The sequence below is a fragment of the Prionailurus bengalensis genome, chromosome E2 (genome assembly GCF_016509475.1).
Source record: "Prionailurus bengalensis isolate Pbe53 chromosome E2, Fcat_Pben_1.1_paternal_pri, whole genome shotgun sequence".
Lineage (NCBI taxonomy): Eukaryota > Metazoa > Chordata > Mammalia > Carnivora > Felidae > Prionailurus > Prionailurus bengalensis.
In genome coordinates, this window is record NC_057352.1 from 26,998,496 (window position 1) to 27,024,118 (window position 25,623).

A 25,623-nucleotide genomic window follows, 5' to 3' on the forward strand; every position below is an offset into this window, starting at 1 on the left:
GTGCTGGCCTATCATTCCTGATTAGCCAGTACCATCTTTTTGGTTTGAGTTTTAGTTCTCTAGGCTTGCGTTCTAATGGTGGAACATTTTCAAGCACAGATTAGTTCTAAGTGTATTGAATGCTTCGTAACACAGTTGCTATTCCTAAAGCCTGAAATAAATTGTCATCTTTTATCTTACAAGGCCTAGTTGTGTTAGAAATATCTCTCCCCATCGCCACTCCCTCCGTGCTCCAAGCCCTGAGTTCACTACCCCACTTGGAAAGGGATTGGATGTCCTGAAGCATTGGTTATGTAATTGTGGATTGGCTTTCACCCATCCAGTATGACTTCCTCTTGTGATCGTGAATTCCAGGCTGGCAGCAGTAATTAGATCTCAGGAAAGCCCATCCAGCGGCACACCAGGCAAAAGGGCCTCACAGCCTCTTTCTGTGTGTCGGCTGAAGTTTCAGAGCCCTTCATTTTTAGGGTACAGCAGTAACCTTACACAGGTGATGCTTTTCTTTCTGTGCATTAATTTTAAGCAGCAACACCTGCTTTCTGTGCTGCTTTGAGATCTAATGGAGCTCATCTGGCCATTGGAGTACCTTCCCGCTCTTGTCACTGATACTGCTCAGACAGGCTGCACACGGAGCAGCAGGCAGAAAACCTCCCATTTCCACAAGCTGCTGAGTAACCCAGTGATCACTGCAGTTAGTGAGACAGAAAAGTGCTGTGAGAAGTTGTAAAGATCAGGGAAAACGTCCTAGAATCCAAACTTTGAAAGATGAAATGACATTATGAAGAAATGACTATAAGAATAGATGTTAACTCCAGACTTGGTTTAAGGTACAACACGTGCGTTTCACTTTGTGATCTACAGAGGATTTTCTCCTAAATTCTGTAGAGATAGGTAGCTCAAGGTTTAATGCTGGGCCTACGGTCTGACAGCCAGCAAGTGGCAGAAAAGCTGAGCTCTTGTCTGCTTTCTGTCCTGTATCTCTCGTGATTCAGTCTTGAAGAGGAGCCCTCGTAGGGCCCTGCAGAAGAGCAGACCAAGAGAGCCATTCACCGTGAAGGTCATAGCAAGGTTGTTCTGCACGGGACTCATTTAGGAACATCCTAGGATGTCTCCAGTTATCATTAGAGTCTAAAATTAGGGTCTAATGTTGTTAAACATACTCAGGAATCACTTTTGGAAGGAAAGGAGACAGTTCTTTTAACTTCATGAGATATGAGAGTGGAAGAATCATAACAAAAATAAAATAGACAGTGGTGACTTTATAATGACTGTATGTTGTGTGTTACTACATACAGTAATCATTTCCAGAAAGATGCCTTAAAACATTTCATGAGATAGTACAAGAACTGGAAGAATTATGTATGGCAAAGCTAAAAGAAAAGCAAAACTAGAAATGAGGATGAATACAGTCAAATATTATATACACGTTTTTAATGTTTTATTTATTTTTGAGAGAGAGGGAGAGAGTGCCAGCTGGGAGGGGCAGAGAGGGGGGTGGACAGAGGATCCAAAGCCGGCTCCACACTGACAGCAGCAAGCCCAATGTGGGGTTCAAACTCCAGAGCTGTGAGATCATGACCTGAGCCAAAGTTGGACTTAACCAACTGATCTACCCAGGGGCCCCTCATACATTTTTTAAACATCTATTCATTTTAGGTTTCTGGCTACAGACTTAAGTAACATTTTTCTTCCCTCAAACTGGAATTACAGAGACCAGTAGAAAGTGGTCTGATAGGTCCGTTGGCTCTTGCTCCTTGTTTGTCTAGGCTCAAACCAAAATGAGTCTGTACTCTGACAAGTTGTTAGCAACCAAGGCTCTTAGGCAGGTAAAGGAAATAGTCCTTCGTTAAAGGGATTTCAGACCAGGCTTCATATTTTCTTACCCTAGCACTGCCATGATGTTTGTTTTATTGGAAAATGATAATCTTGGAGTTGAACTATGTGTTTACAAAAAGAAGCATTGCTTATACTGGGATCTGTCATTTCCAAGTTCATGCTGCCTATCAGGAAATGGGACACCTGATGGAACTCCTCTGAAGAGGGAATTGGAAACTTTGTGTCCCATTGATCTAACGAAATTATACAAAATAATCTATTGCATTTGGCCTTTCAGTGTCTGTTTTCTAAAGTTGAACAGAGCCAGGCATTGTTCCTGGCTTAAGAATATAATGGTTAAAAAGAAGACAGGCGGGGTTGTTCCCTCCTGGTGCTTACATGGAGTGCGAGGGGTAGAGGACAAACAGGTTTGAATAAATGAACAAGACAGCACATTACATCACCTTCAAGGGGCTCTTGAAAGACTGATTCTCTGCCTGAGTTCTACAGATCACAAGGTGAATTTTTGTGCCTGAATAAATACATAAAGGTGACTGATCTGTTAAAGTCTACTTTGCTTCTGTTTGATACATACTGCTAATGAATTTGCAAAGCTGCCAATCTCTGAGAATTTCTAAATACATTTTTCTCTCTTAGGTTGTAAAGAACACATCTTAGAAGATGCAAAACCTGAATCTATCAATGACACTACGGACTTAGCCCTACCACCTGAAATGCCGATTTTGATTGATTTCCATGCTCTGAAAGACATCCTTGGGCCCCCAATGTATGAAATGGAGGTGATCATTCTCATTTCCTTTGTTGATACCCAATTTATTCTGATAGTTGCTTCATGGATTAGGAGAGAGGTAGAACCGGGTGGTTTGGGAGGCTGAATTTTGTCCAGAGATTGGAAACTTATTTTCTCTATGGTATTGAATTTTAGTGCTTTATGTGATAATAAGGCTTTTTTAGAGAGCCAGGGACCTTGTCCATATGCTCTTCTGGAAACTCGATCTGAGCTCATTCTCTGCCCTCTAGTTCCATTTTATGAACAGTGTCTGACTTTCCTCCTTAGAAATTCTATATTCCTATTAATTCCTAATTAAGGATTTTTTTGTGTGTGCTATCAAAGGCTTGGGAGACAAAGGTAGGCAAACAGACTAGTACAGAATATCTGAAAACATGAGCCTAGCGTTAGCTTCAGACCCAGATGGTATCTTTGTCCAGACCCAGATGGTATCTTTCAAATATCTGTCATTTCATTGTTAATAAGTTTTAAGTTTCTTTTAGGTCAGAGCCATGAGCCATATTTCCATCTTTCTCCCTAACTGTCCCTCACAGCAGAGTGTCCAGTCAGAAAGGCCTGAGCCCTAAGACTGAGTTGAGGCAGCTGGATGGAGAGGTATTGAATCTATGCCTGCTGAGGGATTTTAATACATTTCAGAGGATTCTTATGTGAGCTTAATTTATGGGTCAGTTACTAGAAAAGAAGTTTATTATACTACTGAACATAGCATCTTTCTTCAGAAGCTTTACCATCACCTCTTCCTTTCAGTTTAAGGAAAAACAAGATTTTCAGGAGAATAAATCTGATAAATTATGCAGAGGATAATCTCTTCATCTGATTTTTAAAATCACGAGTAGATAAGGTTTTCCTCAAGTCTTAAAACTGAGGAAAGGAAAAATAGTCCCCAAACCCATCTTGTTTATCTGTTTAAACTCTGAGCTGCATTAAAGCTAATGAGCCTCTCTGTAAAACTCTGTTACAAGAATAGAAATTTGTACTCTCAACAGTAAATCTGGTCTTGAACAGTTGAATCAGAGGCAAATTGGGTATTTGAATTCTTCAGTTATCATGGATTTAAATTTTGAAATGTTGTAAGAAATGGAGCAAAACTTTCTTTGGTGGAGAAAGTGAACAAAACCTGCTTTTCTGTTCTGAGAGAATGCAGTTGCCTTGAGAGTAAAGATGTAAACAAGTTCTGACTCCTGAATTTCCAGTGGGCTTTTTTCTCTAAGCTTTCTGGAACAGTACGTTCCAGCAGTCCTTTGGGAATTTAAACTAGAGCAACAGATAAAAACAAAATATCGATATGTGTTTCTGTTGCATATACCCTTCTCTCCTGGCCATTTCTGCTATTAGGTTTGGAAGCATTGTTGACATTCTTGGAGCTTTCACCAAAAAAAAGAGGAAAAGAACAGAAATGAGAAATGTCACAAATACTGTTCAGCAGCTCTAGAGAAACTCATTGTATTTCCCCTTGGGCATCTGAGCACTTTCACCAACATGAATCTGAAAGGTAGAGTCCAGTGGCCATTTTGCCTTTATAAATAGCATCTTAGAATGGTAGGTCTGGTATTTGGGAGTTTGGAACATTTCGTTCATCTTTTCCACACTTGAGAGACTTCACCCTGTAGCCTGGGGTTTCTGTCTGCTTCTAGTGGTCTGATGACCTTCAGCTCCAAACTTCTTAATCAGCCTTGCCTGAGCTTTTGCGTCTCCAAGATTAAGATTTATGGAACATCTCTTTGTTGTCCCTGAGGGCCATGACTGTGCTGGGAGTCTTCCATTTTACACCCGGGAAGAAGTTTGAAGAGATCAAATGAGATTAAATCCATAAGGTACAAATGGCAAAGTCAGTATTCAGACTCTGACCAGCTGATGGCAAGTCTAGTATTCTTTCTGCTCTTCTTCAATACTGTGTCAGACCAAGCTAATTCCTGCCCTTCTCTGCTAAAAGAGAATGGCTTGAAGTATGGCAGTTCCAAAAAAAACGCCATCTGCTCTACGTCAGATTTTTGTTTATATTCTTACCAAATGTAGTGCTGTGTTTTGGAATGGGAGAGGTTGGGATGGGTTTCTTGGCTACTTTTTGTGTATATCTGTTAGGTATCAGGCACCACAGAAGACCCTCTCACAAGTAAGACATCTTTGAATCCTCAGTTATGGCCTCTTTCCAAGAACAGATGAGGAAACAGGCTTAGAGTGTTTAAATAACTTGCAAGAAGACACATCTTTTGCCAGAACTGAGATTTGGTTCAGGCCTGACTCCAGAGGTGTGATCTGTTTCTCACGTGAGAGAGATGGAGCACCAGCACCTGGGCAGGCCTTGGTTCTCACAGGGGATTCACAGTGGCCAGTCTTTGTCGCTCTTCATGCACTCCCAGGTAAAAAGTCTGCAGAGACATTACACTAAGAATGTTGGAGTATGTGTAGAGGTGATCCCACAGTGTTATAAGGCACCTTTTTTGGTTTAAATGCCTATGTTCTCCATAAAGATAAAAGTCTAGGGTCTGTCATTTTCTTCTAGAGTTTCATTCGTTCAGTAAATAGTCATTAAGGCACTGCTGGCAAATACAGTAGTGAACAGGCAGGATTCAGTCTCTCCTTTCATGATACTTCCATAGCGAAAATGAACAGGTTAACACATAATTCCAGGTTGAGGGTGGTGCTGTAAGGAAGGCACACAGGCAGGACTGACGTCAGGGCCACTGCTCCAGCACCATTGGAGGCTCATTTTATAGGTAGACTCGGGCTTGCTGGTGGATGATGGACAGGGAACAAAGGACACAGTCATCAGGTGGGAGCAACAGGATCTTTGGATGGCGGTGCCATCTACTGAGGCGGGAAAGACAGGCATGGAGGGCAAGGGCTGGTGCTCCGTTGTGAACATGTTAAGTGTGAAATGTCCAAGGCACAGGAAAGGAGACATGTGGACATGCAGGCCTGTCCCTCAGAGGAGAGGTCTAAGGTGGAGGTATAAATTAAAGAACTGTCAGAAAAGAGAGGATATTTAAAGTCCCAGAAATGTTAAGGTCACCAGAGGGAAAAGTATACCTAGAAAAAAGCAAGTAGCCTCAGGGCAGGCCCTAAAGATGCCAACAGTTAGGGTCATGGAGAAGAAGAGGAGCCCTGGGGGGAAAAAAAAGTTCGGAAGTAACAGGCAGGTAAGAGGGAAATAGGTTTTATGCTGACATGAAAACAAAGGAGCATGGCAAACAAACAAACCCTCATGAAGGAGGGGACATCCAAATGTGTTTGCTGTTTGTGTATTAGCTTTGACATGGAAGTCCATGACCTCGAAAGAGGCGGTCCACAGGGAGTGGTGGGCATGGTCGATTTGGGAGTGTGTTGGACAAAGAGTGGGAGGTGACAGGAAAGTGGATTAGTGTGTGGGCAACTCTTTTCAGAAGCTGTGAATGATTGCAGAGAAATGAGGTGGCTCAAAGGGAGTGTGGAGGCCACAAGAAGAATGTTTCCAAATGGAGCCCTGTTTGCTGATAACAGCGATCCCGTAGAGAGGGTAGGATGGATGTTGCTAGAGGGTCAGCGGGTACAGAGTCTTTGGGAAGGTGAGCTGGGGGTGGGACCAAGAGTGAAGGGCAGGAAATGGCATGTGTGTGATGAGGATCCCTTTGTGGGGGTAATGAGGAAAGGGGCACAAATAGTGAGTCCCTCACAAGAAAACGGTTATAATGTTGGAACACAGGTTCATTTGTCACACAAGGAGAGAACTGAAGCTAGGACAGAGCAAGTGTATGATGTGAAGGTGGCAGAAAGCAATGGTCTTGAGGACAAGCGAACTAGAAGGAGAAGAAAACGATCAGGGATGGCAGGGTTAATCAGGTTTCAGAGGTGGTGTGGTATCTGTTAGTGATAAGGGCCCAGAGGAGAGTGGCTGAGTTACAGTGAGGAAACTGTTGTTGGAACTGGGGAGGTGTTCAGAGAACACAGAATCCAGGAAGCAGAAGAGCATCAGCTGTTTTCTGAGGACACCGTAGGTGATAGCCGGAGGTGGATGCTAGCATGACATAGATGATGGCAGGATGCGGGGTGGTGAGGAAGGAGAATAGTGTTTGAAAGCAGAAAATGGGGAGAAGGGAATGAATGTGGGAAAGCCAGCTGCAGTAAACAGGGGTTGAGGAGAAGGAAGGAGGAAGAAGGTCTGAGAGGAGCAGGGAGGCCTGTCTCTCACCTGGTGATGAGCCCAGCCTCCCCAAGTGTGATGTGTTCATCTGACACAGGGGGTAATTGTATGTATGTGTTTGGGTGGATTTTAGAATTTGGTGAGGTAATGTATATAAAACACCCACATAGTGCCTGGTACATGCTAAAAAAACAATGCTAGTTCCTGCAACCACTGCACTCTGTAAAAACTAACAGGACCATCCCCAATCACCAAAAAAAAATACATATATTTTAAAAAGAAGGTTGTTTTTACTGTTTTTGTAGTCCTGATTTTATACCTACAATTAATAGTCTTATACCACCCCTAACTACTTACTCTCATCAAAGAGAATCTGCAAAAATATGTTACTACCAAAGGTGTGACCAACCTAACAAACGAACAGTGAGGGAGAAAGTAAGACGGCACATTTTTACTAACAGTTAACATTCCTTTAGAATTCCCTACACAGGTGGGAAAATGAGTTCTGGGAACTTAGTCTAGATTTCAAACTTAGGGACAGTATCATAGTCACCTTTTCCAATACAAGGAAATTTCCTAAAGAAACAAGTTCAAGTAAACGCACTTTTAAAAAGGAAAGGAAAGATCTCCCTGCACTGGAAGAAAAGGTGCGAAGGATCAGGCATGGGTGCAGGTGTCGGCAGCAGCCTAGGCGGCCTGCATGCCATGTGTGCTGACATGGGGCACGCTACTTTAGAGTCCTTCCTCAGAAGCACGGGCTAGGCCACATCGAGGTACAGAATCAAATCACAGCTATTTAATCTTATTTAATCTGGTCAGTTAGGAGATTGCCATTAATAACAGCTCAGTTGTAATTACTCTTACTGGTTACATGAATACCCTAGGGACGGGACAGGGAATGAGAATCTTACAATTTTCATTTGCACCCCAGTGAAAGCAGGAGAAGCCTCCACATCACTGGGTACATATCCTAGCTGGCCAGTCTTGCAGTTGACTAAATATCTCCGGGGGGTGACAGTCTTAAACTCTCAGATTGTAAATGTAGTGACACAGAAGAACAGGTAAGCTCTAGTCTTTATGGTAAATTTAATTTTCAGCCTCAGAAAACCAGTCATCCGTGCCTTAAGTGTCTACGTTCTGTCCATCCTGCTAGTCCTGAAATTGTGTTAGATATCTGAATATTACTGACTCTGTTCATATTTTGTATTAAAGCCTCAGTATTGGCTTCCTGCAGTGGTGTACAAAAAGTCCGTATCTGAAGGTCATTTAAGAAATAATATTAAAGGAAAGAAGATAGACATGCAGATTTTTTAAAACATCTTGAATAGAATGCATCCAAAGGTGAATTCCAGGAGATTCCATCAGCTTATCTTTCAAACAGACAAAATCAGGTGCTAGAAATGGGCAGAGTGTAAACACTAATGAAATGCCCAAAAGAATCGCGGTGGTAAATTACTTCTCGGTTCCATAACATTTGAACATGCTGTTTACTACAGCACCGACGCTGCACACGCGGCCTGGCCCAGCGCCCACCACGGATGGGTTATGCCGAGAAAAGGCTCTACTGACGGGCTCTGAAAGCAGCCAGCTCTCTGCAGTGTGGCATCAGGCCAGACGGGGGCTATTTAACACGGCTTTGAGAGCGGACAGTCATGGACCCCAGCCACTCTCCAAAGCAAATGGGATCTGACCTTACCTTTTGTAAACGCAACGGAAACCAATTTACAAGGAGAAAAATCAAATATTCATGAACTGCAGGCTTAGGATCTCAATACAAAGACTTTAAAGAAGTTGGCAGATGGGTAGCTGCTGCGGTGACGGCCCTGCGGGAGCAGAAACGCTCTCTAAGGTCTGAGAGAAACCAGTCGACAGTGTGTCACTGCTTAACCAGCCTGCACGTGGATCACCACCCTCTGGGGGCTCGGGTTGTGCATTCAGTGTGGTACTGAGTTTGCCCCTGGAAAGGAGGCCCCTGGAATTATCCAGTCATTGGCACCTGTTGGCCTCTCTGTTTTGATAGCTTCCTGGCCCTTCTCTGCCCAGCAAACTCTTACTCATATTTTAAGATTCTGCTCAGCCTCTTCCATAACCTTGTCCCAGCTCCCAGACAGGGATTCCTGCCTCTTCAAGGCTCTGTAGATGAAAGCACTCGGTAGGTCTTCTGTCATCCTCTCTCGGTGCTGGAGTAGAATTGTGCCTTCATCTAATGTCCTCAAGTAGTCTGTCAGTTCTAAGAGGTATTCACTTTGATATCCGGCCCCTTCAGTCTGTAATGGAGCCTAGCTCAGGATGCTCTGTAAAGCACTGTTGAATGAATTTAAAACTCTTGATCCCTCTCATGAGGCTGCAGTAGTAAATAAGGTAATAAAGCTGTGAGCGTTTATCTGGGCTTGGAACAGTCACAAAGAGTTGTACGTATTTACTGTTTCAATCAATTATCACTCTTTCTGGTTAATCAAGGGGGATGAACAGTGGGAAATTGGCCATGATTAGTACGCAAGTGCTCCTTAAACACTCCTGTCCATTGAGCTGTTAAGAATGCAACCATTAATTAGGTTTTTCATTAAATATTTTCAACACTTCTTCAATCTGCATATTTAGATGATTGATTTACATGATTGCACAATTATTACAGAAGAAATTGATCTTTTTTGTTGAACAAGATGTAGTTAACAGATCAGGATAATGGAAGCACAAAAATATACAGGTGGGAAATTGAATGACAGAAGTGAACTTGAAATGCTCGTGTTCCACTTTGACATCTGGGGGGGGGAAAGCATTCTCCACTTCAAGCCGAGGCTCATCTTGGCTAATATAACTGATGATTCCACAGACTACTAATGGAATTAGAAAGTAATAGAAAAGTACTGATAAACATAGTTTTGAAATTATTGTGTCAAATCACTTTTTTTTTTAATGTTTGTTTTTGAGGGAGAGAGAGAGCGTGAATGGGGGAGAGGGAGAGGGAGACACAGAACTCGAAGCAGGCTCCAGGCTCCAAGCTGCCAGCACAGAGCCCAATGCGGGGCCCAAACTCAAGCCAGATCGTTAACCTGAGCCTAAGTTGGATGCTTAACCGACTGAGCCACCCAGGCGCCCCCGTATCAATTCACTTTTTAAGGAGTGCTGTGAAATACAAATTATTGGGGTGCCTGGGTGGCTCAGTTGGTTAAGCATCTGACTTCGGTTCAGGTCATGACTTCATGGTTGGAGCCCCATGTAGGGTTCTTTGCTGACAGCTTAGAGCCTGGGGCCTGCTTCGGATTCTGTGTCTCCTCCCTCTGCTTCTCCCCTGCTCTCGCGCATGTGCTCTCTCGCTCGCTCGCTCTCTGTCTCAAAAATAAACATTTAAAAAATGTTCTTAATTAAAAAAATGAAAACAAATTGTTGTGTAAGAAGGGGTTAATAAAATGAGCAGAAAAGGAGCATGTGTCTTACATTCACATTTACTTGCACTCCCATCATCTCTGAGGGAAAAATAGAAACCTGATGCTTGATTGTTACAGTTTCAGAACACATGCCCTCAAAAAGTGTGACTCCAGGTGCTCCTGCCTGGTTCAGTTGGTAGAGCATGCAATTTTTGATCTCAGGGTTGTTCAAGCCCGGTGTTGGGTGTAAAAAGTACTTAAAAAATAAAATCTTAAAAAAAATAAAAAAGTATGATTCCAAGTCTAAGAATTAAAGATTCTTTACCTCTTCGATAACTGCTATTAGCTTTAAATCACAGAGGTGCTAGGTTTGCTGGTAATCAAGCCCGTCAGTTCTCCTACCTGTGTTTTGTTAAATCACAGATTTGTCATTTTCCCATCTTCAGGTTAACATGAGAACACTTACCATCAAGTCAGAATACAGTGCTTGTGGGCCTGTGTGATTCTGGTTTGGCCTTCTGTACTTACCTGCCCCCCATGCTTTCAATTAGCAATGCATCAGTTCCTCAACCCCAAGTACCAGGCCTCCCAACAGATGGAGAATATTGGAAAACTGGCTTGGTTTCTCAAAGTGACATAGTAATCAACAAGCACCTTACTCCTGACCCTTTGGGGACATTTTTGGTATTATTCTGACAAATGAGTTTTGAGGATTGAGCTGTAAGAAAGGGATGGTTCTTGTTATGGCTAACAGAATTCTGCCAGATGGCTTTTTCTGTTAACACATGATTCAGTGCACTGAGGATAATTCTCTAGGATAAGTTCACTCTGCTCTAGAAAAGAGCCATGTGGTAAGACAGGAACCGTGGGCAAATTCCCACCCAAGGTAGATTTCATGAAGGTATAGAGAAGTGATTTGTATTAGAAAGAAAGCAAGCCTTGTGAACACTTTTCTAAATAGTTGCTTCTACATTTTTCTTAAATAGCACTGATCTTGGGGCACGTGGGTGGTTCAGTCAGTTAAGCGTCCACCTTCAGCTCAGGTCATGATCTCCTGGTTTGTGGGTTTGAGTCCCACATCGGGCTCTGTGCTGACAGCTCGGAGCCTGGAGCCTGCTTCAGATTCTGTGTCTCCCTCTCTCTCTTCCCCTCCCCTGCTTGTGCTCTGCCTCAGTCTCTCAAAAATAAACAAACGTTGAACTTTTTTTAAATAACACTGATCTTTTGCATATTGATCTTTTGTCTTTCTCTTCAAGTAAATCTAGAACAGGTTTACACAAATGTAAAGCGGAGAGAAGTGAAACCCAGTACACAGTATCGGCTCAACTAATACTATAGTTTGGACTTCCAAATCTCTGTAACTTATCAAATATGAAGTTAATTAGAATTAAATTTGTAAATATGAAACAAACTTTTAAAATAATGCTATACGGCTTACCACTAAATATAAGTGCCCAATAGCCTTCGTGAATGCCTCATATGATTCTGAAGTATTCTAAAGTCAAGATTTTCACCATCTAAGCCCCTTGGAAAAGGAATAAAATCATCAACCCAGCCCTTTAACCAGAAACTCAGATCATTGATCCTGCTGCTCTCAGTGAGGATGTTCCCTCTGGTGGAAGAATTTCATATCTGCATTAGCAGTGGGTTGACATGTGCCCTGTTCCTGATACGGAGAACTTCTGTAGTATAAGAAATGTGGAGGCGCAGAGGGTGATTGTGTTTCAGCTGTACTGTTAGGTTTTATGTGCTTTCATAACTTGGATGAACTGTTTGGCTTCATCACCTGGCTCGTGGTTTCGGGCAAGTGGACACGTTCAGTTTACAGTGGCAGTGAGGGCACACAGTAAGCCTCTAAGCGCATGCAGAAGGATCTTGGGCATCATGAAGTAATATTTTATAGTGTTTCTGCAGCAGTAACAGAGAAAGGAAAGTGGCAGAGAAGTAAGATCTAAGGGTTTTAATATCTACCTTCACACTCGTCTTCTGGAGCTAATGGTTCTTAAACGTATATTTGAGAAAGGGCTTCTGCTTTCTGAAACAAATGAAGGTAGGTTCTGGAGTATTTATAAATATGTAGCCTAATAAAAATATTCATAGATAAAACAGTTGGGTTTGTTCCTTCAAAATTAGGGCAGGAACTAGATGTGGCTCTTAAAGTTATTCAACATATTCTAAGGTAAAATTGTTTCTGATAAATGCCAAACAGGAAGTTTAGTTTTTCTTCTGGTGGAAAAGCCACACATCCTAAGTGGTGACTTCAAATCATGTGAAGTAATAAGTACTTTGAGCTGAAGCTTTGAGTTCAGTTTAAACTGAAGAAGTAGGCTCTGGTAACGTGATTAGCCAGCTGGGAAGTAATGGCTGTTGTTGACTGAACTGATCATTTTTCTCCTTTCTCTCAAGGTGTCTGAGCGGTTGAGTCAACCAGGAGTGGCAATAGGTTTGGCCTGGACCCCCTTAGGTGGGGAAATCATGTTCGTGGAGGCAAGCCGAATGGATGGCGAAGGTCAGCTGACTCTGACTGGCCAGCTAGGAGATGTCATGAAGGAGTCTGCCCATCTCGCGATTAGCTGGCTCCGCAGCAACGCAAAGAAATACCATCTGACCAATGGTGAGCAGCCTAGCCCCGGCAGAGGTACAGCCGTAGCAAGGAAGAGCCGTTGGATCGTGATTCGGGAGGCATCTCACAGTTCTGTGACAAGGATTAAGATGAGCTTTAAATTAACAGTTATACCTCCAGTAAAGTATAAACCTTTGCTTAAACGCCCTTAGAAAATTCTAGTTCCCATTTTAGGACTATCTGGCTAGTGCCTAAACTAGGAACTAATTCCGAGGGTTTGTTTTCAGCTCCACTCAGAGTAGAACGAAATCCTTCTTCTAGACCTCCACTCTGATTATACTGCCCATTAATATTTTGAGGGATTCATTTAACCACAACAGTCATTTTTATCTTTTTTATTTTTTAAGAGGGAAAAAAACAGGTTTAATTTTTCTACATTAAAATCCTTATTTCCTTTTTTAAGCTTCTGGAAGTTTTGATCTTCTTGACAACACAGACATCCATCTGCACTTCCCAGCTGGTGCTGTCACAAAAGATGGACCATCTGCTGGAGTTACCATAGTAACTTGTCTCGCCTCACTTTTTAGTGGGCGGCTGGTGCGTTCGGATGTAGCCATGACTGGAGAAATCACATTGCGGGGTCTCGTTCTTCCAGTAAGTCTTAAGAAAGTGATTTATATGGTTTTCAATTTTTTTAATTTTAAGTTTAAATTCATAGTAGTTTGCCTTCTTCCTAAAAATACCTTCGTTTAAAAAACACTAAGTTTTTATACTTTGTAACTAACTCCTATTTTTTAATATTGATGAAATAAAAGAAAAAACTGACAATTTTCCCCATATTTTCCCTTCTAAGAAAGAAGACTCATGAGGGGAAAAAAAGTATCAGTCTGGTCATCGGCGATGTCAGCCACTGAGGTGAAGAATTGAGACTGTTGTAGTTAGCAAATTGTTAACTAGATAGCTTTTGTGTAAAACAGGGTAGCAGCTATTTTTAAACTGTAAGCGAATTTTTCAACCTTTTAAGTTCCTGTGAGACCTCCTGTAGATAATTTAGATTACTGTAGTTGATAGATTTGTAGAAAAATAAGTATAAAATGGAAACTATAACAAAGACTAGCCCTGTCTAATGGCTGAATCCTCAAAAAGCTTTATATATATGGAGCTTTGGGGCTCCCCGCCATACCCTAAACTACTTCTAAAAACACATAAAATGCAGAGAACTTGAGTGAACATTTAGGGTTCTAAGTCATTAATTACCAGTACCAGTCTATAACAGAATTTGGGCAGGTTCACAGCACAATGAGAAAAGAAACTTAAGTTCTTTATTCTGAGAGCACCTTTATTTTATGAGGTAATGGTGAAAGTGGATCATAATCACCAATTAAGATCACCAAAACTGGGGCACCTGGGTGGCTCAGTCAGTTAAGCATCTGATTTGATTTCAGCTTAGGTCATGATCTCTTGAGCCCCACATCAGGCTCTGCAATGACAACTCCGAGCCTGCTTGGGATTCTCCCTCTCCCTTTCCCTGCCTCTCCCCTTCTCACGTGCACCCTCTGTCTCTCACACTCTCGCAAAATAAACTTATATCAGTTTTTAAAATTCAACCAGGAATTCAACCATATTCTAAACCCTATTCTTATGATACATTAGTAGGTCTACTCAAAAAGAATGTCTGATCCCTTTTCTTCTACCTTACCCAGGAATTAACTGCATTCCAAGAGACAGTAACGGTGGTTAATACTAGCTGTGCTAGTAACAGGAAATGTAAATACTTTACAGACCATGAACTCTTCAACCTCCTAGTTCAAGATGGTAGACTAAGCAGAGTGAAGGCAATACAAGCACTCAGAAATGAGCGGGGAGTCAGCAGCTGAGTTCAGCCAACTTCTGGAAGAAAGTATCCTGGCTGATGAAACAATTGGAGATAGAGACAGTCTTCCCAGCAGGAATCTGGGAAAAGCAAGGGCTCATAACCAGAAAGCACAGACCAGGAGAGCAGGAAAGAAATGGGAAACAAAATGAGGGGTTTCATAGAAATCTCCATAGAATAAGTGGTTCTTCCACTTGCACTCAACCAGGTCCAGGCTTTCCCAGCCCCACGGGGAAAGTTTGAGTAAGCCTCCAGTTTTAAACCTGTCCCATGAGACAGAAGAAAAGCAGCAGCATTTAAGAGAAAGACTTGCTAACGCTGGCAAAGACCATTCAAGAACAGAGAATAAGACAGAACTTGGATTTAAAACTGTTTTAGAATTAGTCAAAGAACTGTTCAGAAAAAAATAGAAAAAGCAGGCAGATCCAACATTGAGCTATCAGGCATTCTAGTAGACAGAAAATGGAATTGAACGTTTCCTAGAATTGAAGGTTATCTTCAGATTGAAAGGGTCTACACCAGCTGGGAGAAAGAGGTTGTCCCCAAAGCCTTTCAGGTAACCAAGGAGAAAGTTCTCTCATTCTCCTCAGTGACACCAGATGTACGGTCCCTTCAAAATTCTGATGGAAAATGACTTGAAGTCCAGTCTCGTATACACCTTCAATAAAATGTGAAAGTAAAGTGGTTATTTTCATACATGCAAGGAGTCTGTTTGTCTTAGATTCTTTGTGAAGAAGGTACTTGGAAGGTGTACTTCAGCAGCATACCGAAGAGCCTAGAAAGAGGAGGACAGCTGTGCAGGAGGGCCTGGAGCAGCCAGTGTCAGTGCAGGTGGTTGGAGGGCTCTGAGAGCTGTCTCCAGGGCTTATGTGTTCTGGGTGGTATGACTGAGAGCTGCATTTGGAGTCTATTGCTGTATAACACACCACCCAAAACAATGGTGTTTGTTATTCTTACGGTTTCTGTGGGTCAGGAATTCAGGAGAGGCTTAGCTGAGCTCTTCTGCTTCCGGATCCCATCATACAGTCAAGACAGCAACCCAGTCACAGTCATCTTAAGGTTGACTGGGGCTGGGGATCTGCTGCTTCCAACATGATTCACTCACATGACTAGCAGATTGGTCCTGGTTGGCAGGAAGCCCCAGTTCCTCACCTTAGGGCTTCTCTGGGGGCTATTGGGTGATCTCAAACATGGCAGCTGGCTACCTCCAGGGCAAGAGATCCAAGAGAGATCTAGCAGCAGCAGCAACTCTCATTTTCTACGAGAGTTGTAGGACTTTGAAAGTCATACAGCATCACTTCCCCCACATTCCATTTATGAGTCACTCAGCCTGACCTACATTCAGGGGGAGGGGAATTAGACTCCACCTTTTATGAAGGGACCATTGTGGACATACTTTAAAACCACCTAAGTGCCTAGATCATTTGGGATAGATTTTCTTCATCAAGTGGCACAAAGGTTATGGCTTTAAACCTGTACAGAAGGAGAGATCCTGGCACCCAACTAAGCTCTATAGGAATGGTATTTGTGGTCAAGATAATGTAATGCTTTTTCAGAATGAACCTATAGATAAGATTTTGATTACAGAATGGAATATAAATATTAACCTTGACAGTGCAAAAAGGGATCATGGACATAAAAGGTGCTCATTACTGAAAATTTAGAATTTTCCCCCATTAAAAGGACTGAACACGAAATGTAAAACAATTTACTGTTTATTAACCTTTTTAATGGCTTTCCTAGCTCATGCTGTAACAAAATGGAAGATGATTTAGACGTTTTAAAATAGCTGTGAAAAAAAGTTGGGTCAGGGATCTTTTCACAGCCGGAGGATGTCCAGAAATCTGAGTAACTTTCTTCTCTCCTCCTAGGTGGGTGGGATTAAAGACAAAGTGCTGGCGGCACACAGAGCAGGATTGAAGCAAGTCATTATTCCTCAGAGGAACGAAAAAGACCTTGAAGAAATCCCGGGCAATGTACGACAGGATTTAAGTTTTGTTACAGCAAGCTGCCTGGATGAAGTTCTTAATGCAGCTTTTGATGGTGGCTTTATTGTCAAGACCAGACCTGGTCTCTTAAATAGCAAACTGTAGGCCCAAATCCCGACTTTTCAGAATTGCAAGTTATGAAGTGCCAAAGGGCACAGAAAAGGTTTTTGTTCATACCAGTAGAGGTAGGCTAAGTGTCCCTAATCTTTGAACATGATCACGACAGTAACCTCACTCAAATGGCTGGTGTTGATTATAGAAATGTTAATTGAATAAACGGATTGATAAAAATTGAATTCTTGTCTTCAGTGGAATCATTACTGGCCTTGGAGAGGTACACAGCATCAGTTCTCGGTGTGATGCCTGAACGGGAGCATCTGTACTGAGAACTTGATAGCAATGTAAATTCTCAAGGCCCACCAGCAGACCTGAATCAAACTCTGGGTGGTGAAGGCCCAGAAATCTGCTTTGGGAAGCCCTGCAGGGGATTCTGATGCACAGTCAACATCAGGAACCATTGGTATAGACCTTAGCAGAGTCACCGGGAGACATTATCAAATCCCAAAAACAACATAGAAGGGGTACTGGGCAAAGATGAAAATATCACCATTAGTCTTTGTGGAAACTATTCAATGAGGTGAAGCTGTGGTGAGGTCTACACACCCTGGTACTGGTGCCACTAATGCTGAAGGAAGGGGCAGTCAGAAAGTGATCGTTTACACCAGGCTGGTGGCTCATGTTAGTACACATCATGTTAAAAAGTCCGGTTTCCAGAGAGAGGCAGCCATCCACCCTGGGAGGGTCCCCAAACTTGGTATCCTGACTCTTGTCACTTCCCATCTGTTCCCGGTCTGCTGTGCCAGTTCCCAGATCCAGTACTTTCCATGGTCCCTTCTCCTGTGACTTAATCCGGGCTCTGGAGAAGGAAGTCGGGCTCTTCCAATTACTTAGCTTTTCCTTACCTGTAAAATGCAAGCAATAGTACTGAAGTCCGTGTTCCCGTGAAGATTGAGGACAATGCAAGGTTCAAACAATGCTGACGTTCACAGTCCTGTGTTAACAGAATGCTGGAACACATGTAGATACTGGGGAATGCCTCAGAAGAGCATGGGGTCTGCAAATTACCTAAATACCTGCCAGTAATGTGTTCTGGAATCCCACATCCAGATCTAGGGTTCTTTATGGCTGGTGCGAGAGCATCAGGGCATTTAAAAACATTTCACGGACTATCCTCTCACTGTTAGGACTTCACACTTCTCAGCCATCTTTACGGGGGAGGAAAATACAATGTTCATTGTCAGCAACCAGAGGGAGCTGATCCATACCCAGATCGCTCTGACTCATTACACCCAGAAGTAGCAAAAGAACACAAAGTGGGACTTAACCCATGTTCTTCCTTAAGAGTCCTGAACACACAGCTTTGTACGCATCTGAGCAGCAGTAGGGCATCCCCGGCGCCCCCTGCTTCAGCACGCACCCCTTTCTAAAGAGCCAATGGCAAAAACCCAGGTGTGTAGGACATTATCCAACAGTATGACCCTTGTTTCTCTGGGATTGGTTTTGGTTTCTCATTTCATTCACTTTTTATTGTGACAAATGAATATACCATTTTAGCCAGTTTAAGTGTGTAATTCAGGGAAATTATATTCACAATGGTGTGTAACCATCACCACTATCTATATCCAGAGCTTTTTCAGTATATGTGCTGCCGAAGCGAGCACTATCCAGAGCTTTTTCATGATCCTAAACTCTACCCTCTGAACCATGACTCCCGTCTTCCAGCCACCCCCTTTTCTCCATGAATTTGCCAATTATGTAACCTTTCGTATGTGACCTACTTCACTTAGTGTGTTGTCAGGGTTCATCCATGCTGACCACATGCATCAGAGTTTCATTTCTTCAAATAACATGACACTGTGTTCACGAGCCCCATCTTACCCATTCATCTGTTGAAACTTTGGGTTGTTTCCACCTCTTGGCTGTTGTGAAGAGTTCTGCTAATAATGAGTGTACGACTAGCCATGTCCCCTGCTGGTCAATTCTTTGGGGTATATGCCCAGTAATAGACTTGCTGTTCTTAGGAGGAGTCCATGCCTAACTGTGAGGAGCCACCAAACTGTTCTCCGTAGCTGCACCATCTGCCGTTCCTGCCAGCAATACACACAGATCCCAGTCTCTCCACTCCTGGCCACTTTTCCACCTTGGGAATAGCCATCCCCATGGTGTGAGGTAGCATCTCTTGGTTTTGATTTGCATTTCCCTAATGACTAATGATGTTGAGTATTTTTTCCTAGCATTATGTTTAAAGTGTTATCTAAACACTCTTTTTATCACAACCAGCTGGGGATTTTTATTGAAAATGTTGACTAACTCAGAAATTCTAATTCAGTAGGGCTAGAGAGTCCTTGGGATGTATTTTAACCAGTACTCTGCATGGCTTTTACATATGAGCTTTTAAAACTCTTCAAGTATGAAAACTAAAGCTTTAGGTGTCTTGGTAATCAAGAAATTCTATATGGTCTACTTAAGGAATACACATTTGTTACTTGATTCTGCCTCTTTTGTTTGAACCTGACCACTAACCATATTATCAGGGGCAGAGGTTTTTAGTGCTTTAGATTACAGTGAAAAATGGCATCTGATCATAAAGTAATTAACAACAGTTTATAAATCTGATCACAAATAAGATCTCCTGGTATTTAAATGAGTGGTATTTAAAGGCTATTGGGGCGCCTGGGTGGCGCAGTCGGTTAAGCGTCCGACTTCAGCCAGGTCACGATCTCGCGGTCCGTGAGTTCGAGCCCCGCGTCGGGCTCTGGGCTGATGGCTCAGAGCCTGGAGCCTGTTTCCGATTCTGTGTCTCCCTCTCTCTCTGACCCTCCCCTGTTCATGCTCTGTCTCTCTCTGTCCCAAAAATAAATAAACGTTGAAAAAAAAAAAAATTAAAAAAAAAAAAGGCTACTAAACCTACCTGAATTTTTTTAGTGTAAGAGAGGGGGCAAAAATGTGTGTGTGCTGAGTGAAACACAAAGATTTCCTTCTTTCCTTCTCTTCCTTGACATTAGTCAAGACTTGCTTTCTGCTCATAGCACAAATTCTCTTCGTAAGAGTGGGATGCAAATGGGTTTCATTTCCAGTGCCATCTCTGGTAGTGGCTGCTTGAAATGCACAGGATTCAGACACCCATCTTTGGACACCGTGCCTAGTGATGTCTACGCCACCAGGAGCTCACTGGACTAGATGCCATCCATGTTGTGGGGTAATCAAGTGCTGAGGGTATAGTAGGCTGACTTCGTATTTTCCAATTAGGAACCACTAAAATGAAGTAAACTTTCCCATAATTAAGCGCAGGAGGACACGATTTTTCTATAGCCACATGTAGTTTGCAGAAAGAAATGTGGGCCTTAAAAAACTAATCATTATAATAAAAATCAGCAAAACAAAAAACTGTTCTCCAACAATCAACATATAAAACTGGCCCATAATTCAACCCAACAGAACAAATTCAAGTTTAAGAATGTAAGCACAAAAGAGGAGCACCTGGGTGGCTCAGTAGGTTGAGTGTCAGACTTCAGCTCAGGTCATGATGTCAGGTTCATGGAGTTCGAGCCCCACATTGGACTCACTGTCAGTGCAGAGCCCACTTGGGATCCTCTGTCCCCCGGTCTCTCCCAAAAATAAACATTAAAAAATACATGTATGTATAAACGCAAAAGAACAAAGTTTAAGAAGATCACCTATCCCACCCTATACAATTCCCTGAAAGAAAACACCAAGACACCAAATGACAGGGCAGGGCATTAATAGGAGAAAGAACACTGATTATAACATAGATGATTAAAATCTCAAGTGGACCAAGAAATGGCTATAGATCTCATCATCCCTCTAGACCAAGAATATGAAGATGACTTAAAATATAGTTAAGATTAAGATGTCAACCTTATAGCTGTCAAATTACATTTTGTTTACTACAGTAGACAAAATTTACTATCTTAATTTGCATAAAATAGCAAAACATGAGGTTACAATGAAAGAGAAAATCCTACACACTGCTACTCTGTGTCCATTGAAACCTCTCCAGAAAGTGATGATAAAAAAAGTAACAAGATCTTAAAAAAAAGGATCCCAAGGATAGAATCAGGAAACATATAAAAATGTTCACAGGTTATTTATAAATAGCCAGAAAAGATTTACATGGATAAATTGGACAAAGCAGTATCTAACATCAGGAAACTGGATAAAATTATAATTAATCCTCACAAACATTTCCCAAAATGGTGTCTAAAATTATGCATTGGCTGTGTTATGTGTGAGGGCATGAAGGGGTTATAAACAATCAAAACACACGTAAATACACAAAGGACTAGAAAAATAAAAATGTTCCCAGTCATCTCTGGACGCCTACATCTCTCTCTTGCATGTGCCATTTTCTAACCCCCAAACCCTACACTGAGGACACACTACTTTCATAATCCGAGAAACACTTCAAAATATTTTAAAAACAAATGATACACTTCCACCAAAGTATTCAATACATCAAAGGAGGAGGGAAAACTGCTTTTCTAAAAACACATGCTAACAGGAATAGACCAAGATACACCTTTGTGGTTGACCTTTCACCACAAAAATGGCTATACAAGCAGATGTTACAACCAATTCAAAAAATAATGCTTATGTCAGGGAAGAGACTACACAAATCTCATTTCCTGGAAATGGTTACCAGAAGTAAATTCTGGTATCCAGAATTGGTGGTGGGATAAGGGGGTAGTCCAAATTAATTTTAACTGACTTTCTAAGTTCAGTGCACCTGTAAAAACCACACAAAATGATCTTTGGCCATTCAGAAGGCAATTTCAGAATCCTGTCAGGTGCCTCAGGGTAATTAGCAAGTTAAAGATACAGTTCTGGTTAAAGGCATAATAACAGCAGCTAACATTTGCTGGGTACTTATTGTGTGCAAAGCACTGTTCTAGGTTAACTTACTGGTATCACATCTCACCCTGTGTGGTAGCTACCATAATTAACCCTATCATACACATTAGGAAACTGGGGCCCAAGGTCCCATGGCTGATAAGTACAGAACTAGAACAGCATGTAGGTCCTTGGAAGTCAGCTGTAGAGCCCAGGCTCATAACCATTTTGCTATGAAATACTAACTCATCTTTATTGTGTTTCTTTTTCTTAAGGGGGAAAAAGTGATCAGCATTTTAACTAATTACAATTAGTCTCCTAACAGAATTGTGAGAATACAAATGTAAGCGAGAGGGAAGAAAAACAAGACTGTGTAACGGAGGCCATATACTTATTCTTTTGCTTAGAATAATTCTATCACACTTCAAAATGCAGCACACTGTTTTCAGTTATGAAGTACAGAATTGAATGGGAAAACTATTTGGATTTTAATCAAACTTAGAGCTAAAGCAGACACGTTAAGAGTTTTTAATTTGCCAGATATTCTTTTAATGAGAATTATAAAAGACCAAAAACATTTTTTGCAAACTGCCTTTTTTTAAACAAATGATTTGCTTTTGATTACAAATACTGTCTAAGACGATGCCTTCTTTTGCAAAACCAATAAATACAAGAACAAATTTTAAACAAGTGATTTGTCCAAGATATTTGGAAGAAAAAAGCCTGATTTTTTTTCCAGAATTAAAAAAAAAAAAAAAATCAGTATTCCCTAACCTTTTAAAGAATAAGTTCAAAGATATGACTCAAGTGGAGAAAAAGAGACAGAGACAGAGACCATCTTATAACTGCTTTAAATACCTCCTGATAATTCTGATGTTACCTTTCCTTTCTGGAATTCATATCTTCACAAAAGAGTTGAATTGAAAATATTTCTAATGAACTGATTAATGAGGGAAAGGAAAATACGTACTGAACACATATGTATAAACTTTACCATAAACAATTATGCATATCAAAAAGACACTAACTTTAAAAAGGTACAAAATAAAGTGAGGAAAAACCTGAATTACAGAAAAGAAAGTCAAATTTATTTAATGAAAAACTAGAATTAATAAAAATTAGCAAATACACACAAAAAAATATACACACACAGCAGCACTATGTATTGACTCACAAAGGGAAAAGCAGTGGTCCAAGACCACGCAACATGGCTTGTCGGTTAAAGAAAAACACACACACGCACACGCACACACGCGCACACACGCACACACGCACACAAACTTGCAGGCACACACACAAACAAAAACCCGGTATTTTTCAACAGTACACTCAATCTACAACACAAATTGAGAATTATTTTACAATGCTTCCTTTCTTAATACAAAAGATGCCCATCTTGGGTGTATATATATATTTTTTTCAGTGGTTTACTGTTGACTTATTTTTAAATATATTAGTGTTACTACATGCAACTGTTTCCTGTATTTAACAGCCTTTCCTCTTATTTACCTTCATGTGTCTAGCTTCCACCTACCAAAAGTTTCAGCTTGGCAGGCAGATGGGTGCCTTATTCTCTGTGAAACTGAATGCAATGGTTTTAAACACTGGCCAGAAAATGTTTGATTGCCATTTCAACACATGGAAATAGTTACATTGATGCCTAAATTGCCATTTTCTGCAAAAAGCTGTGCAATGCTGGTGTCAAAGACTAGGCAGTCGCTATTCATAATGGCTGTTGCAATTCCCTCATGAATAGATCGTGGAGTCGCTTCCCAAGTCAATCGCCGCCTATGACCATTTAGCTCAAGTCGATAAGCAAAATTTTCAGCTTGCTTGCGTGTTCCTATCAGCTGTACAATTGCAAAGAACTGCTGGTGACCGTCGTACTTTTCCTGTTTCTCCAGGACTAACATGAAGTGAAAGCCAAAACAGGACTGCATCATCACCCAGTCAACAGCACCTGGAAGATTAATGTCTGTAGCAAGGAAAACTATATCCTCTCCCTGTAGGGTTGTAATGGACTTATGCTGATGCATCAGATGGGGCATTACAGCATCCAAAGAGCCTTGCCATTTACAGGAAGCACCGGGGCACGGACACGAATAAGGCCTAAACTCACAGAGCTCTTCATGGTCTGCTTTTTCTGTGTGTGGCAGAGTTATTTCACATCCAGAAGAGGCATATTTACAAGGGAAAAGTACGGAATTGGCCACCTTCTCCATAGCCAAGTTGCGAATGGATCCCAACGGGCCCCGGCAGGTTGGACAACATGTGAGCTTTGGGCGACAGTTGCTACAAACAAGATGGCCACTCTGACACTGAAGAATGGGTGGTAACACATAGTCAAAGCAGACCGGACACTCAAAAAGACTCGCCAAGTCATTATTGGATGCGGTTGTGCCAGTCAGGGCAGGCACCCTCTGGGACGGCGTACACTTTGAGGTTCCAGTGGGTAATGCTGTTGCAGTCTGGCGGCTCATTTCTGTAACAAAAACCATAAATAAAAATAAAAAGAGGCAGGAGAAAAATAACTACAACTATCATTTGTTTCATAAATAATGTTTACATGCCAGAAATACTTAAGTTTCATGCAAAACGTACTGTGAGCAAAAGGATAAAAGGAACACAGACACCGGATTTAAAAACCATAAATTACACTAATTACACATTTTGATTATCAGGAGTTGTATACCAGACAAAGCTCTTTATCAAAATGTTCCAGAACACATGCAGAATTCCTTTTTAAGAACTATTAAAAATCTCCTTGGATGGACTAGACGACATGGAATAAATGCTGAAACAGAAACTGGGGCATAAACTAAGAAACACCATTTAAGTAGCTTAAGCCCAATCAGATCAGTTTTGACTGGACTTTCTCCTCCCTCTGTCTCTGTGTTCAATTCCCCTGCTCAGTCTATTTCTTTCCCATTCTGAGTCAGCCACCAGCAGCTACAGGGAGCTACAAGTGATCCAAAGGGTCACCAGGGCACTAGCTTTGGTTAACACCGCCTAATGGTAAACAGTTACCTGCTTTAGACATGGATTTGGGGAATGGAGGGGGTCTGCTGTTATCCCATCATCCATCTTCCTCTAGTAAGTCTTCCCCTAGAACGTTAACATCAGCTAGGTATTAACCTTGTTTCCCCCTGATCAGTGCCCCACACCTCAAAAAGTGGGGGAAGAGAAGAGAAATGGAGGGCCATCTTCAAAAGTTCTAAGTCTGGTACTTAGAGAAAGTACATCTTTCCAGTCTAATTCCATTCCCCAATATAAATCAGATATAGTATGCAAAGGGGAAGAAGAGTCAAAAAAGAAAAAGAAGGTAAATAAAGATAAAAGCACCAGAGAGAGACACAACATTGGGGACAGTATAGTCAAGAGATTAAGAATTCCTTGTACCCTACCAGTGTTGTGGAAGCATTTATCAGCACAGCAGTAATTATTCAAGATATAAATGTCGGGAAGCCTGGGTTGCTCAGTCGGTTGAGCTTCCAACTTCGGCTCAGGCCATGATCTCATGGTTCGTGGGTTCGAGTCCTGCATTGGGCTCTGTGCTGACAGCCCAGAGCCTGGAACCTGCTTTGGATTCTGTCTCTCTCTCTCTCTTTGCCCTTCCTTTGCTAGTTCTCTGTCTCTCTCTCTGTCACTCAAAAATAAACATTAAAAAAAATTTTTAAAAAAGAGATAAATGTCATCTTGAAGAAATGACAACAATATAACTAACTTGTCAGACTAAATGAAAGATAAAGCAAACACCTTTCCCATGAATCTACCTTTGCTGGGATACCAGGTCTTATTTATCTCAGGGGTAACAAAAGATGTCTACTGATGTCCTAAGAGTATATTCCTAGTAACTGTATAAGCCTTACTTCTACAAAATGAAAACTGACTGTCTGAAATTTAATGTTTTCCCAATTATAATCATTATTCTGTTGCAAAGAATTAAACTTTGAAAAACCGATGCTGGTTACCAATGTGACCATATAAATGCAATTGGGGTTCCAGATTACTCAAGGATAGACACCTCAATGGAGGGCTCAGAGTGGCAAAAAAAAAAAAAAAAAAAAAAAGATTAATCCCACAGTCACTAAAGTTAATATTCTAAAATTCAAGAGTTTATAAAACTGCAGAATTCCATCATAATGTGTCTTATCACATGCACTTAGGGACAACA

General features: G+C 41.5%; 2 protein-coding genes across 4 annotated transcripts in view; one reads left to right on the forward strand and one right to left on the reverse strand.

Annotated features, from left to right (window-relative positions):
• LONP2 (lon peptidase 2, peroxisomal) overlaps positions 1–16,834 on the forward strand; it is a 103,763-nt gene extending 86,929 nt beyond the window's left edge. Inside the window, exons 12-15 of the mRNA XM_043599143.1 lie at positions 2,473–2,615; positions 12,521–12,728; positions 13,141–13,331; positions 16,422–16,834. Coding sequence (XP_043455078.1) covers positions 2,473–2,615; positions 12,521–12,728; positions 13,141–13,331; positions 16,422–16,643 — 764 coding nt within the window. The 3' untranslated portion in view covers positions 16,644–16,834. The remainder of the gene's footprint in view (positions 1–2,472; positions 2,616–12,520; positions 12,729–13,140; positions 13,332–16,421) is intronic.
• Positions 16,835–21,974: 5,140 nt separating this feature from the next.
• The window catches only part of SIAH1 (siah E3 ubiquitin protein ligase 1), a 31,496-nt gene continuing 27,847 nt past the window's right edge, over positions 21,975–25,623 (reverse strand). For 2 of the 3 annotated variants that reach the window (XM_043599147.1, XM_043599145.1), the window contains exon 2: positions 21,975–23,931. In XM_043599147.1, coding sequence (XP_043455082.1) covers positions 23,081–23,929 — 849 coding nt within the window. In that variant the 5' untranslated portion in view covers positions 23,930–23,931 and the 3' untranslated portion in view covers positions 21,975–23,080. Of the gene's footprint in view, positions 23,932–24,476; positions 24,555–25,623 lie in introns of all 3 variants that reach the window. The other variant, XM_043599146.1, reaches the window with a different exon arrangement.